This window comes from Molothrus ater, chromosome 5 (assembly GCF_012460135.2).
Source record: "Molothrus ater isolate BHLD 08-10-18 breed brown headed cowbird chromosome 5, BPBGC_Mater_1.1, whole genome shotgun sequence".
In the NCBI taxonomy this organism is placed as follows: Eukaryota; Metazoa; Chordata; class Aves; order Passeriformes; family Icteridae; genus Molothrus; species Molothrus ater.
In genome coordinates, this window is record NC_050482.2 from 43270679 (window position 1) to 43285037 (window position 14359).

Below are 14359 nucleotides of genomic sequence, written 5' to 3' on the forward strand. Positions count from 1 at the left end.
ACTGCCATACTGGCAAAGATAACGGCTTTTTGTTAATATAAAGTAGTCTACATCCAGGCCAATAATATTTTTCTTGACAATTTTTCAAGAGTGTTTTCTAATTATTGGATTCTTCATTTAATACATTTTCAGAATGTACTGAGCACAGGGGCTTTAATTAATGTTTTTTTAACTTCCAGGGCATCCCCAAAATTGTATCGAACCAGAGTATATACAAAAAAATTAGGAATCCATGCCAAATTTATAACTAAACGAAGATGGCAATGTGGGTTTATTTTTCCTTGCCTTAATTTTTTAAAAAAATAACTTCATTAATCTGAAAATAAGTTTTATAACCTCCAGTGGTGATTGCCCTGTCTTGGCAGTTTGGTTCTCCAAGAGGGATGCTTCTGTCACTGACATCCACCTTAGACAGGATGAACCCCTGCATGGGCAGCCTAACTCACCCAATGACTATGAAAGGGAAGCAGACCACTCTCAGATCCTTAACATCCTATGATAATTCCTACAGATCCTCCAGTCTGACCTCCAACACTTTAAGAGTTCACCCAGTCAGCATGTGGAATGCCCAATGGCCTGTGCTTGCTGACAGCCTAAGTTACGTTGGGCTAAAGAATGTCAGTTTTAAGGCCAGGGTCTTGTGATGTAGATGCTATTCTCAGTATAAGTTACAGAATACTTTCCCAGATTTCATGGCTCCTTTTTTAATAATAATAACTTGGTAAATGATCCAGTTCTATGAAGCCAGGGGATTTCATGAGCGTATCAGCTTCTATTAAACATAAAGGAGTAAGACTTTAATCTTTATTGTAAGAAAAAAAAAAAAAGAAAAATTTAAAAAAACCACATCAAAATTGAATAACTAGTCCTAAAGGTCCATCAGTGATGATATAAATTCACAAAAATTTTTTATTTAAAAATTGTACTTGTTAATGCCTGGCCGCTTAAGAATCCGTGCTTTCTTTTGCATGTTTATTTACCTATAGGCTTCTGAGCTGAGCATTTAGCCTCAAAGATTATGTTTCAAAACAAGGTATATTGCAAAGGAGATAACTCCTTTATAGTGAAAAATGAGGTTCTCACATGAAGTCAAAATCAGAAAATGGTTGTTCAGATATTTCTGGTAGATTTCTTACAATGAGATAAATTATCTTTTGCCAACAAATATATTGCCATGTTACGATGGTTCAAGTGTTGAAGAGCCATCAGTTGATATATTGAGACACTATTTGTTCAGATAAACTGCCTCATGTTACCAGATAATAATTACTGATAATACTTTACATATCTGTGAACCTTTCATCTCCTGGTCTCAAAGTGCTTTTCAAACACACCCTCCAGCATCCATGCTGAGCTCTAATGTAACCTTCTTTATATAAGCTGGAGAACCCCTGCATTTCTGAGCTGTAGGCAAGATTTCAATTTTAGCTATAATACCACTTGATCTTTGTTTGCTGGCATGTCTCTCTCACACACCTTTAGGAAACCACAAAACCTCCATGGGTACTCCAAGTGACACGGTGGAGAGACCCCCACGATGCCCTGTAACTCTCCAAGGAGGGCAATCTCATTGCATCCTGTATAGAGACACTGCTTATTTAGAAGGGACTGCCAGACTTATCTGAAGGTGAAAGAAAGCTCTGGCCACCACCTCTGAGTGTGCTTATGAAGCATTCTGCATCTGCTGGAGGGATGAGTAACCACACATGCATCCTCCTGCCTACCAGGACACTCTGGATGAACTTTGCTTGAGACTCCCTTTGGGGGGATGAGACTTTAAATGGAACTGTTAATCCTTGCTGGGGTTTCTGAGGCGTGTTTGCCTGCCCAGCTGACTGCACATCTTCCTGTATATATTACTTTAGAGCAGGAAAAGTGGCCTCTGAGCAGCTACATCAGTTACTCCCCACCTGTACTGTGCTCTAATAAGGAAGATGCCTGTGATTCCTATGAAAAGCCTGGGTACAGCATAGCAATGCCTCATACTGAAGCATGATCAAAAAGTGAACCTGTGGCTCCCTTTTAACAACAGGAGGTAGATTAATAAAAGGCAGCACTCTTATAAAGATAGCACAGTGGCCTTCCTTGATAAGATCCTTGAGCCTGTTCGCAAAGGTAATACATCTCATGAAATGTAGGCAATGGAGTTCTGCTTTTGATCCATCAGTAACCAAAACTTAGAAAGAATTCTTTTTCAGGATGTGAGAAGGCAGCATTATCCTTCTTGTCAACTCAGCTCTTGGCTGGGAAGCAAAATAAATTAATTTGTAGGTATGTGTTTAGGAAGATGTGACTGAAGTTTAAGACTATAGGAATGCAAAAATTCAGCTGACAAGAGTGTAATTGGACTACTGGGCATTTTTGTTCACTGTTTTTATTGAACTTGGATTTTATTTTTTTTGCTATTTCCATCCAGTGCTCATGATAAAAGGGGCAAACCTGATCTCTGGACTCTGGATTCAATAGTTCTCCTGTGGTTTATTCACACAATCCTGTGTCAGATGGTTGGTTTTTTCCTTATGAAGTAAGAATCTACAAATAGCAAATGTCATTTAGGCACAAAAGAAACAGGTTGAGGAAGAGGAGATGTCTCCATATGTTGCCCATGTTAGGGTCCTCCAGCTGCCTTGCTTGGCATGTCCCCTGCACCCATGGGCTCATGTCTGTAAACATTCCTTCCATGCCAGAGAGTGAGTAGGGGAAAGGATCCTGATTCAGGTTTCAACTTTCCTTTGTGAGAATTTATTTAGGAAGTCTTAATATGTCCTTGTGAGGACCCTTGTTATTGTGCCTGAAATTTTTCTTCAACTAGTACCCATGGGACGAGATGACTAAATTTGATAATTTTGGAGGACGGATGTAGCTAATTTGGTTGGGTTGGAAAAGCCCAGAGCTGAAGGGAGAAGCAGGCCAGGAGCACAGGTTAACAGGGAGGCAGAACTGTCACTGCTAGTTTCATGCCTTCTGTGTGCAAATTGCACTCCTGATCCCTGAAACACGAGTGTCCTTCATCCCACAGCTCAGGAGCGCGCGAGGTCGCCTCCACAGTTTGCAGCAAAAGGCCAATAAGTGCCTTGTCTCAAGTCAGTAGGTAAATGTGACTTTGCCTGGGTGTGTTACACAGAAGTGAATCCAGAAGAGTAGAGGTCAGGTTTGCCTGTGAGCAGGTGCCACACAGGCTCACCTATCCCTGCTTGCAGGGCAGCCAGCAGCCCTGTGTTCTTCATGAGCCTCCCAGCTGGGCCGTGCCCCATCAGGGGCTGGGACGAAGATGGCTGAAACTTGATGCCAAGGCTGGCACTGCTTGATAAATACTTCCTTGAGTTCTGCCAGGGAAATATTATTTACCATTTTTCAGGCCTGCGTATTTTGAGCCCAGGGAGATCTCTTTTCCTTTGTACCCAAGGGCTGGATGTTATCAGCCTAGCTGATCCAAAAGCACAATTTTTTCATTGCATGTGGGTATAAAGAAAGCTCAAAATATATCTCTTTCTATTCACACCACTTGAAATTATCTGGGAAACACTGACCTGGGGCATTAATTGCTGTATTTCTGAGTTTCCTTGTCAGTGGGACTCTACTAACACAAAAGTATCTTATGCAATGTGTGTGTGAAGAAGTGCACAACTGCAGGAGCAAGTACAGGAGCAAAGGGTCCCTGTGTGAATGTCTCTACTTTTTCACCAAGTGAAAGCTCATTACATTCTGCAGAATTGAAGTAGACTGAGAACAAGTTCTCTAAATAACTTAAATTCCATCAGCGTTACTAAGTGTAACAACAATAAAACCTAAGGCTTTCATGGCATGTGGGGCAACCTCCTCCCCACCCCCCAATCCATGTTTGCTCTCTCTGGCACCTAAATGGTAAAAAAAAACATCTTTCAAGAGAGACAGTACTATGGAAGCTTTCTGAAAGTATGCTTAGGTTACCCACTCTGTTTCGTGCAGCTTGGCTTGCATTGTTCACTGGGTCTTTGCCAAACATATCCATTGCATAATTACATGGCTCAGTTTAATAAATTCACAGAAGTTTCTAGGGGTGTAGCTAAAGTTTCCCCTCCTTTCTGTAATTATACAACCCCTAATACAATGAGACACAGGTCCTAATTGGTGGATTTGTGCCATGATTTACAGTAATTATCAACGCCAATGTCATAACAAGAAAATAGAAACACCCAGCTATACATTTAAAGAACTAGGATGATTAAAAGAAAAAAAAAGCTCTATAAAATCATGAGAAGCTATTCATCTGTTTTCCTGTGAGCAAAACCAATTCTACATTATTTTCTGCACTGTACACTAACTAAGACTGAGTTATACTGGTTTAAACTAAGAGCAGTCTCACTGAAGTCAACTTCATTACTTGAGACTTTTCTGCATGGAAAAGCCAAATGATGGCAGACATGGCTTCATATCCTGCTACTCTGACTGTGCACACAAGCCCCTCCCTTACATAAGGGAGTAAGGAGTGTTTGTGAGAAATGTTCTCATGGTTTCAGCTCATATAGTGGCTCAGAAAGATATTTAATAAGGAATTCCATGCTGTGTTCATTATTTTGGTGGGTTTCCAAGCTCTTTACTCCAAAAAGCTGGTTCCAGGATATATGATTCAGTTGCTTATTTCATGCTTATATATTTCTATGGAAATTGGATGACTTCTATGTTGAGGTACTAGACAGTATGATTAAAGGTGTTGGACCTTAGACCACACAATTTAGAACCTTCTAAAATATTTCCATCCCCATGTCTGACCTCACTGCAGTTATTTAATATTAATCTGAAGGAATACTTTGAAAACTTATTTTCTCTGCAAGAGAAATCTGCGGCATTTCAAAGAACAAATTAAATGCACACATTCAAAATACACATTTAAAAAATCAAAACATTCTCCATGGTCACAACAAACGCCCATCTTGCCAGGGCTTTGTGGCCTACTTTGTAGAGTAAATTCTGGTTAAGCGCAGCTGTAGCATATTTCTTTGCAAAAAGCCAGTTAGGGAGTGACAGTCCATGGCAGCCTCACCATCCCAGCTGCTAGCCCGTGACTGGAGTGTGAGCACAGAGCCTCTGCAGGTGCTCTTGGGCTTACCTAGGTCGGAGCACTGCACCACGCGAAGATGGCACTGGCAGCGGAAGGGGCACACGGGCCCGAAGCCGGATATGACGGGATCATCCGTTGGAGCCATGTCGGCCGAGCCCTCGTCCTCCAGCATAAAGTCAAAGAGGCCCTGCTGGTGGAATGGCTTGGCCAAGCATGCTGGCAGCAGGAGCACAAGGAGCAGAGCCAGCCTCCTCATGGCTCAGTTCATGGACGCCTGGCAGAACCTAGGATTCAAAGCAGCGGATTAAAAACAAAAGTAGCAGTTTCCCAAAGCTGCACAGTTCCTCCTGAAGGAGGTCCAGAACATCCACCAATTGCATAACTGTTCCTCTCAATGAAAGAAAACTGAATTGTAAAAATAGGACAGTTATGTGATAGGAGTCTGGTAACTGCTTGTCAATAGGCCTTTTTTTTTTTTTTGCAGAGCAGTTTGAAGGCAACAGTAAACACATCTGCTTGCATATTTAGAGTAATATTTTTTAGGATAGGCAGCACTGTCAACTTTGTTATGCAAAAGAGTCAAAGCAATAAGCCACATTTTCCATGTGCCTTTCTTCTGCCAATGTAACAGTCTATTTGATTTCATTAGCATTTATTTCATAGCAATGGGTTTGACCCTGGGGACAAACCTGAGGTTCCCAAACTCACTGTAGTTCAGTATTTCATGTCTTGAGAAATATTTTTAAGTGTCAGCTTGCTGCGTGTTTTAAATTATAGCCTAGTAAAACTGACTGAGAAAGACTAGGATTTAGTGAAAGGGTGGAAAGTGAGGGGAAGGTCTCTAGTTGCTTAAATGCACTATACTTCTTTCCTAGTTCAAACAGCACGATAAAATGGAATACAATGTTGTGTTATATTGAATATTCTTGGCTTTCTTTCTAAATTTTGACATCCACCCTGAGAATCCTCTGCTTTGCACTGCATAAGCATTTGAATTGATGCTTGAAGTGTTGTGTGCACACCTTCTAATAGGACTTCAGAGCTTCATTCCGCAGACTTTCATGGTCAGGAGCAACTTTTACAAGTAAGTATTGCCATAGATATTAACAAGAAAAGCTGCTTAAATGCATGTTCTTAGGACTTAGGCCTAGATGCAATTCAACACACTCTAGCTTGTGCTACCTGTCTTGATGTCCATTAAAGGGAAATTGCACAACTGTTTGCAGGTTTTGTACCAAAACTGTAAAGAATAGCTAATTTTCTGAATATTATTTTCTTTTATTGTCTATTTTATAAAATGAAGTTCATACTTTATTGATTTTAATTGATTTTAAAAATCCACCAAAAAAAACCCCCAAAAAACAAAACAAACAAACAAAAAAAAGCAACCAAAAACACCAAAACCAAATCTGCCTTCAAATTGCCAAGTGACACAAAGGGAAACTTGTCATTTATATATAAGCTTTTTCTTAAAATGGATGGCGTAGTCCTAAATGCAGATGCTGCTCATGGTAATGAAAGCAAAAATGTCCACTTGCATCTTCAGGTCAATATCTTAGAAACACCTTGCCTGGATGCTAGCTGGGATTATTTCTTTTTCTAGAAGAAGTTATCTAACAGCTTGGGTGTGGTAGAGCATTTTTCAGCTCCATATTTATTATTGGATAAAAAACTGGGAGAGGCAGAAGGGGAGGACTGTCTTCCTCTCTACTTTGACATATGGAACCTACCAGGCAGATGTCAAGAATGGACAGATGATATTAGGTGAGAGTTTACTGAAGCCTACCTTTCTAACATGCTACCACCAGGTACTCTAAAAGGAATGATTAGTGTTAAGAAAAAAGCTAAATATATAAAAAAGCCATGAGACTGGATTTAGATACAATTTATGTTGTGTCGGAGTTCATTTTCCTTTATGAATTTCTACCTACAGGTGCCAAGTATACATTTCTCCAGAAACCTTTAGGTCTGTTTCTTGAGAAGATGATTAGGTTGCCCAATAAAATATGCTGGTGTCTTAAAATCATAGCCTCTATTCCTGTGACCTACCTGACAGGAAGACATGTATCTACAATCTTTAGACATCCCAAAGACTTCAAAGTGAAATCACATGGAGTAAAACACTGTTAATGTTGTCTCTTTCAGGGACATATTTGTTTTCTTAGTTGGACAGGAAAGTACTTCTGTTCCTGGAACAGACACCTTACTGACAGCCTGTGCTGAGGGGGATCATAGACCCCAACATCAGCTGGAGAGTTTTTAGTATGTCCTGTTAGCCAGTGCTTTGTAAATTCAGGACATGTAGCAGGGGCAGGCTGTGTCCCCATGTGGATCATCCTCCTGTGCTTCCTCCTGCCCTGGCTCCCCACTGACACTGGGGCTGTGTCCCTTTCCCTCCAACACCCCTGCCATTGCAGGCAGAGTGCACAGGGACATGTCAGGATGCCACGGCCAAGTGCTGTTAATGCATGGCAGTGAGCTGTTACCAGGGCTTCATCTAAAACATGATTTTTGAAAGAGTAATCATCATGTGCAAATTATTGTAAAATAAAAATGCAATTTATTTATTATCTCAGATAAGAAGAAAAATTTGCTAAACCATCACCATTCATCACAACAAGCTGCTTTGTGAAAATGACCAATAAAACATTTCCCCAGTACAAATTAATTTTCAGAATATATATTAACAGCAATAAAAAATTGGGAATGCTGTACACTAATCCTTGAATGGCAGTGGCAGTCAGGACCTTTAAAGACCATCCTCAGTCTTTTTTATGTATTAATACATTTTTAAAACATTTTAAAATATTTAAAACTTCTTTATTTCCTCTCAGGGTCGCTGCTGAAGTACCACCCATCCCAAGAATGCACAATCAGGATCTTATCCTGGAGTTTAATTACTACCATTCAGAAAAGTCAAAAAAGAAAAACAAATGCAAAGGCACTTTGGAGTGTCTTCACACTTTGCTTCTTATTCACATTAATATTGATGACTTCATTTATCTCAGTTAAACCCTGTAGCAGGCCTTTCTTTTCGTCCCTGTTTTGTAAAAACGTTTATGAAATCAAAAAAGAGCTGGCTATAAAGAAAAACTGCAGGACAACAAAGGATATCAAGTATATAATCTGAGGATACAGCAGAGAAAACAGCAGACACATATTAATCAGGATATAGGAACAGATATCTCCAGGCATATATGCATCCATTCTGCAGACACATGCATCTGTCCCTATTGTTTGCATGTGTAATTGAACATAAATAAAAGAAAAGATATACACAAAGCTGTACGACCAAGAAATGTTTACACTTCACTTACAAAAAGAAAGAGTAGGGAGAACAAAAAAATCTGAATTCTGTGACACAATATTTATGTCTGCAGGATATAACTGTTTAAAATTCCTTTAATTATGTGTTTACAATGAAGAAGAGTTTTCCACAAGCAGAGGAAACTATACCATAGGCTTGGCCACATTTCATTTTAAAATACCATTGAAAATATGCTCCATCAGTTCACGTCACCACTGTATTGGTGGTCTTCTTGTCAGTTTACCTTAATATTAAGGTTAAATTATTAGTTCACCTACTGTCAGAAATCTCTCAAAATTCCACAAAGACCAGCTAAACAATATTTTCCAGTTTCAAAAAATTCCCCTCCATTTTATGTTTTGCTCATTTTGTGCAATAAAGTCTATATATGCAAACATAGGAGTTAGATGTTTTAGAGAATAAAACTCTGTTAACAGGAGTTTCAACTGCATGAATTTTCTTTTCTACTATTTCATTCATAAGAACTTTCTTTAATCATGATTCCCTTGTTTGTACCCTGTAACACAGCACTTTCTAACATTACAAAGGCATACACAGAGCCTGTTTAACTTACTTCTACGCTTTTTTTTTCTCTGAAATTGAAATTATATTCATCAGTGTCTGAAAAATATAGGAAGAAACACAGGAGAAAAAATCACAGAGTGCAGTTTAAAGCAGAAATGTAATCATACACACATTTTTCACACTCTCTATATCACCGATTCTAAACACTGGATTGCAGAGAATATACTGCTGTAAAAGTTTACAGCAAAGAAAAAGAAAGGACTACAGCAGTGCTTATACAAATCAAAACAAGAGACAGAACAGTCAAATAAACAGTAGGAAATCTGCACAGTCTTTGAGAATGTATTCTCATGTTTCCAAGAAACAAAAGTGCTGCATAGAAAACTTAACATTAGTAAACATTTAGGAGCATTTTTAACTTGCTTCTTTTAAAATTCAAATAGTTCTTGCCGTAGACTTGCCCGAAGTTCTATTAGTGCACCATAGTTCAAGAGAATTACTAAAAACCGTACCTTTTAATCCAGGAATTTGCAACAGGAGCTCTCAAAGCTGAGATGTAATTAAACTAAATATTCAACCCAGGCAGAAGGCTTTGCAGGTGTGGAAAGGAGGAGGGGGTAAATTCAGCTCAGTGACTGTCACTTGGTGGAAAACCCTCCTGCTTCTATTCCATAGCACAGTTAAAAAATGTTTCTCTCAATGAACACAATCCAGGCTGACACCCACATTAGATCATATGGTAATGATATGTCTCCTGTATTGCAGCCAGAAACTTTATCAGCTCTTTTGCTTTCTTTTCCTCCTTTTTCCTTTTCATTTGCTTTATTTCTCTTTCATCTGTTTACAATCCCAAACTACTTGCACATTATAAGACAGATTCTTAGCTGTAATTCATCCTACTTACTTTATTTATGTCCCCACAACATATATTTAGGAAAGTTTTCTTGGTTTTAACTACAGGGGGTTTTACGATTCATTAATGAAAGGAATCTTTAGCTCTCCCTCTTGTTTATAGTTTTTGGAAATCAAGGAAATTATATAAAATTAATCTTTGAGTTAGGCAAACTAGAGATTCGTATCAGAAGAAATGGGTTAGCTTTGAGTAAAACTATTTAAACAGATATCAACCTGCCTTTGCTTATGTTATAATCATTGTCAAACTAAGTAGTATATAGTTTAATGCATTATTATCTTGTCTAATAATAGTGTTTGCATGTATTTTTTCAAATGACAGCATGGTTTTGATATATAGGAAAATCATGTTTTCATTAGTAAAATGATTCTAACATTTGTGGTTAGAGCTGCTTTATATAAACTTTGCTTTTTTTTTTTTTTTTTTCCTTCGCTGCCTTCTCACCAGGACAGCAAAACAGAGGGGAAATTAGCTTTAACTGTTTGGGTTTTGTGTTGGTGGTTTTATGTATATTTTAATTTTTTAGTGGTTTTTTTTGTTTAGTTAGGGTTTTTTAAGAGACAGAAGAGATTTTTTTTAAAATATGGGATGAAAAATGCATCTGACTTATTGTTCAGATTTATATTTTACTTTAGTAATTTCTGGTTTTATGTAAATGTCACTGGAAGACAAAAGGCAATTTCTTTATTCCTACATAATTTTGAAAGTCTAGTGAACTGAAATGAGAGAAAATACAATAATTGCTATTTATTTAGTAAACTGAACACATTGTGAACATGTGTAACTTCACTGCGCTGTTAGCTGTCCTATCTAAATACTGAAGGCTTGTGTCTCTGTGTTTTGACTTGCATCCTTTTTATTTCTGCCCCTAGGCCAAGACCAGGTGCAAATCTGAAATTGAAGCCTGTAAAATGATGCTTAAAAGAAGTCAGGATTTTTTAGAAACATAATAGACTCTTGAAAGTTTAGCTGTCCTTCTCATTTAAATTCAAGAAAAGCCCTTATAATAGATCTTAAAATTGTTCTCCTTTGGTGGAAGAAAGCATGGTAGAATAATTGTCTGTTAGTTTTGGTCTCTGTAGAACAAAGGTGTAATCAGACATCTTACATTACAGATTCCTTATATAGCTCACTCTAAAAGTTAGGGATCAGTTATTCACCCCTAGTCCTTAAGCTAACTTCTTTTCCCTGCCTCTCCACTGGATTCAAGACTGCTAATGGTTTTTGTTGTGACATTTTCCTACATATGATTAGTGGTGTTCCAAGCTTTCATGCTTACAACAAAGCCTTATCTTTGTCCAGAAGTGTCGCCATGAGGCTTGCTGAAATCTTGGCTGCATCTTAGTAATGTCAGTTATTTGAACCTTGGTCACCAGCTGCATCTGGTGTATAAAAACATTTCAAAGCAAGATTTTGATGAGGAACAGGTCAGGGTAAACTTGTTGTCAGTTTGCTTCACAAAACCCATTCATATCCTTTCACAGCAAAGCCTTAATACACATTTGTTCTGATATCTGTCATGGGGTTGAAAGGTGTTGTAATTGAATGCCTCAGTAATTTCTTTGGAGGCAGGGTGGGGATGAACAGCCATCTCTCCTTCTCTTTTTCTTGGGCATGATTAGGATTCAAACCAAAATATGAAGATATAGGTGGGAACAGGTGGAGCACAGGGTGTCTGCTGGATGGGCTGGGGGTTCTGTTTTCTTTCATGAATTCCATTCCAAGAAGTTCAGAGAGGAAAAGATACTATGAGCTTTAGGAACAATGAAAACATTTATGCTACCTGTTGATACCCAGAAGTAGAAGAGTTAGTGTGTTAGGTTTCCAGCTCTTACTGAAATGGAAAGTGGAGTTAGGTGGAACAGAGCAACTGAATGGGAGAGGATTTATGACATTGATTATTGATGTAATATCCTAATAATTGTTTTGAATCAAGAAATCACAGAATTTTTTAAGTTGGAGAAGACCTCCAAGGTCATTGAGACTAAACTTTGACTGATCACTGCCTGGTCAACTAGACCATGGCCCTAAGTGACAAGACCAGTCTTTTCTTGAGCATTTCCAGGGATAGTGACTCCATCACCTTGCTGGGCAGCCCATTCCCATGCCAAACCACCCTTTCCATGGATAAATTCTTCCTGATGTCCAACCTGAACGTGCCCTGATGCAGCTTGCAGCTATTTCCTCTTATCCCACTGCAGGGTTGCCTGGGAGAAGGGACCAATACCCACCTGGCTAGGTCCTCCCATCAGTTTGTTGTGGAGAGTGATAAGGTCATCCCTGAGCCTCCTTTTCTCCAGGTTAAACAATCCCAGCTCCCTCAGCTGCTCCTCTTAGGATTTACTCTCTAGACCCCTCACCAGCTTTGTTACCCTTCTCTGCACACACAATATTTTCATGCTTCCATGGGAATGTGGATCCTTTCTGATACAAGCATTCCTTGAATCCCACTCTTTGCCCCCTGCTGTGTCACACAGAAAATAAACAACCATAGAAAAAACTACCAACCAAAGAACAATATTAACTGATTATGTGATTTTATGGCCCTTGATCATACACAGGGCCTAGTGTCAATCAGCTATCCTTCTCAGTCTGACCTACTTTGACTACTGCTTAGTCAATATAAAAAAATCATCATTAGAACAGTCTTGGTTTCTATGTGATTTTATTACTCCAATTTAACAAACTTTTAGAGCTACATGCTGCTCCAAATACTGATTCCCAGAAAGTTGCAGGCAACTGCATGTTAATGTTATTTATATAACAATATTTTTATTAAATTTTGATGGATAGCATCTGCTTCATTTGCTCTTAGCTTATTTTGTTGAACTTTCAAAGGGCAGTGGTGGGAAAGAAGGCAGGAAGCCTGCCTGCTTGTGAGTGCTTTACCTGGGTCCAGTGGAAGTCTCTGCATGAAAGAGATGAACATTGCCCTGTAAGCAGAAAGCATTTTCTGGGGCAATTGCTCCTGGAGTGTGTGGCTGAGCTGGAAGAGAGGCATGTCCAGCAGGCACTCAGTGCTGCCAGAACAGGTTGAAGACTCCTTAGAGGAACTGACATAATCTGTCCCTGGGTGTGGAAAGAAAGGCTTTCTTAAGGGAGTCTGGGAAAAAATGGGTAACATTTATTGCAATCTAGAAAGCTCCTGGAATGAAACCAAAGCAGGTGGACAGGATCCATTTTGCAGGAACATGGTGTCCTGTGTCCCAGAGCTACAGATTCTTACTAATTCTAAGTTTTCACTAGAGAAGAAGGCATTTTCTTGGGCTGCCTTCTAATGAATCCTGGCTTTGATGATCAAAGACTGGTTAGCATTGTTGCGGTTTTTGTGGTAAAGAAGGGCAGGCAAGTCTGCCTCAAAGCTCTCATAAAACAGAGAGTTAAGTGCCAGTCCCCATCAGGTAAGTGCCAATCCCCATCAGGAAGGGATGAAAACAGATCTCCTGCTTGGCTGCCTCATGGGAACTCTTTCCACCTCCTTGGTATCCCATACCTGGGCTTTTATGAACAGCTTCCCAGCATTTCATCTTCCACATTCACTAGGTACTACAGACTGTCTCTTCTTCCTACACTAGGCATAATAATTTCTTCCCATTAAGTTTAATAAACTGTTCTTCACAGTTAGCAGTGGAGTCCCTTTACTAAAAATGTGAGTAAATATGCACCCAGCTTAGTAAACACTGATCCAGGTAAATATTGACCCAGGCACAGCCTAACAAGGTAGTTAAAGAGAAGAAATGTAATTTCTGGATATTCTGAGTATGAAAGTTTCCTTCAGTGCTCTGTGACCTCAGAAATTATCAGCCTGGATTCCTTCACATTTCTACAGATCAAAAGGGCTAATGTATCAGACTTTGGATGTGTGCTACCAGTAACATTTTATTTATGCTTCCGTGAAAAGCAATACTCGTACAACTGTTGGAACAAAATGCAGTCAAACTTCAAAAGACAGAGCTCTCTCTTTGGAGGACTGGTGTGATCATATCCTTCACTTTGGTCTCTTTTCTTTAGAAAGTCCTATCTGTTCCTAAACTTGACACTAGCTTTCATTTTCACTGGCTTTTCTATTCTCTCCTGAATCAAATAATGTTGTCCAGGTCTTTCTAGCAGCTGTCGAAGTTAACCACATATTGATGTAGCCTTACTGCTCACTAGGATTTCAAACACTCTGAACTTAACTTCTACCCTTGAGGAGGAAACATTTCCTGCCTAACCCTCATGTTTTTGTAGCGTAGATGTACATTTTCAGATTGATCTTACTTCTCTGCCTCAAAAATGCAGGAAATAGGTAAAACTAGACTTTGTATGAGTCATACCAGCTCCTAGCCAGGCTACAAGCAAAAAATGAGGGAAAAATAAAAGTGATTTTTGACTAAAGATCTCAGAACTTCACTTTGACTTTACTTCTTCACCTATAATTAAAGAAATTGAAAATGCAGGCAAAAACACTTGCTCTCACACATTGATTGACAGAGTATCAGTACTCAGGTTCTCCATTTGCTGTACTTCAGTGACAGGCAGCATTAAATTTTGTTCCTGCCTGGTTTCTAGGAGAGCATCAGCAACCTTCTGC

General features: G+C 39.1%; 1 protein-coding gene across 1 annotated transcript in view; it reads right to left on the minus strand.

Annotated features, from left to right (window-relative positions):
• The window catches only part of DCN (decorin), a 38315-nt gene extending 28771 nt beyond the window's left edge, over positions 1–9544 (minus strand). Inside the window, exons 1-2 of the mRNA XM_036401434.2 lie at positions 9386–9544; positions 5090–5325 (exon numbers count right to left, since the gene is read on the minus strand). Coding sequence (XP_036257327.1) covers positions 5090–5297 — 208 coding nt within the window. The 5' untranslated portion in view covers positions 5298–5325; positions 9386–9544. The remainder of the gene's footprint in view (positions 1–5089; positions 5326–9385) is intronic.
• Positions 9545–14359: the final 4815 nt, after the last annotated feature.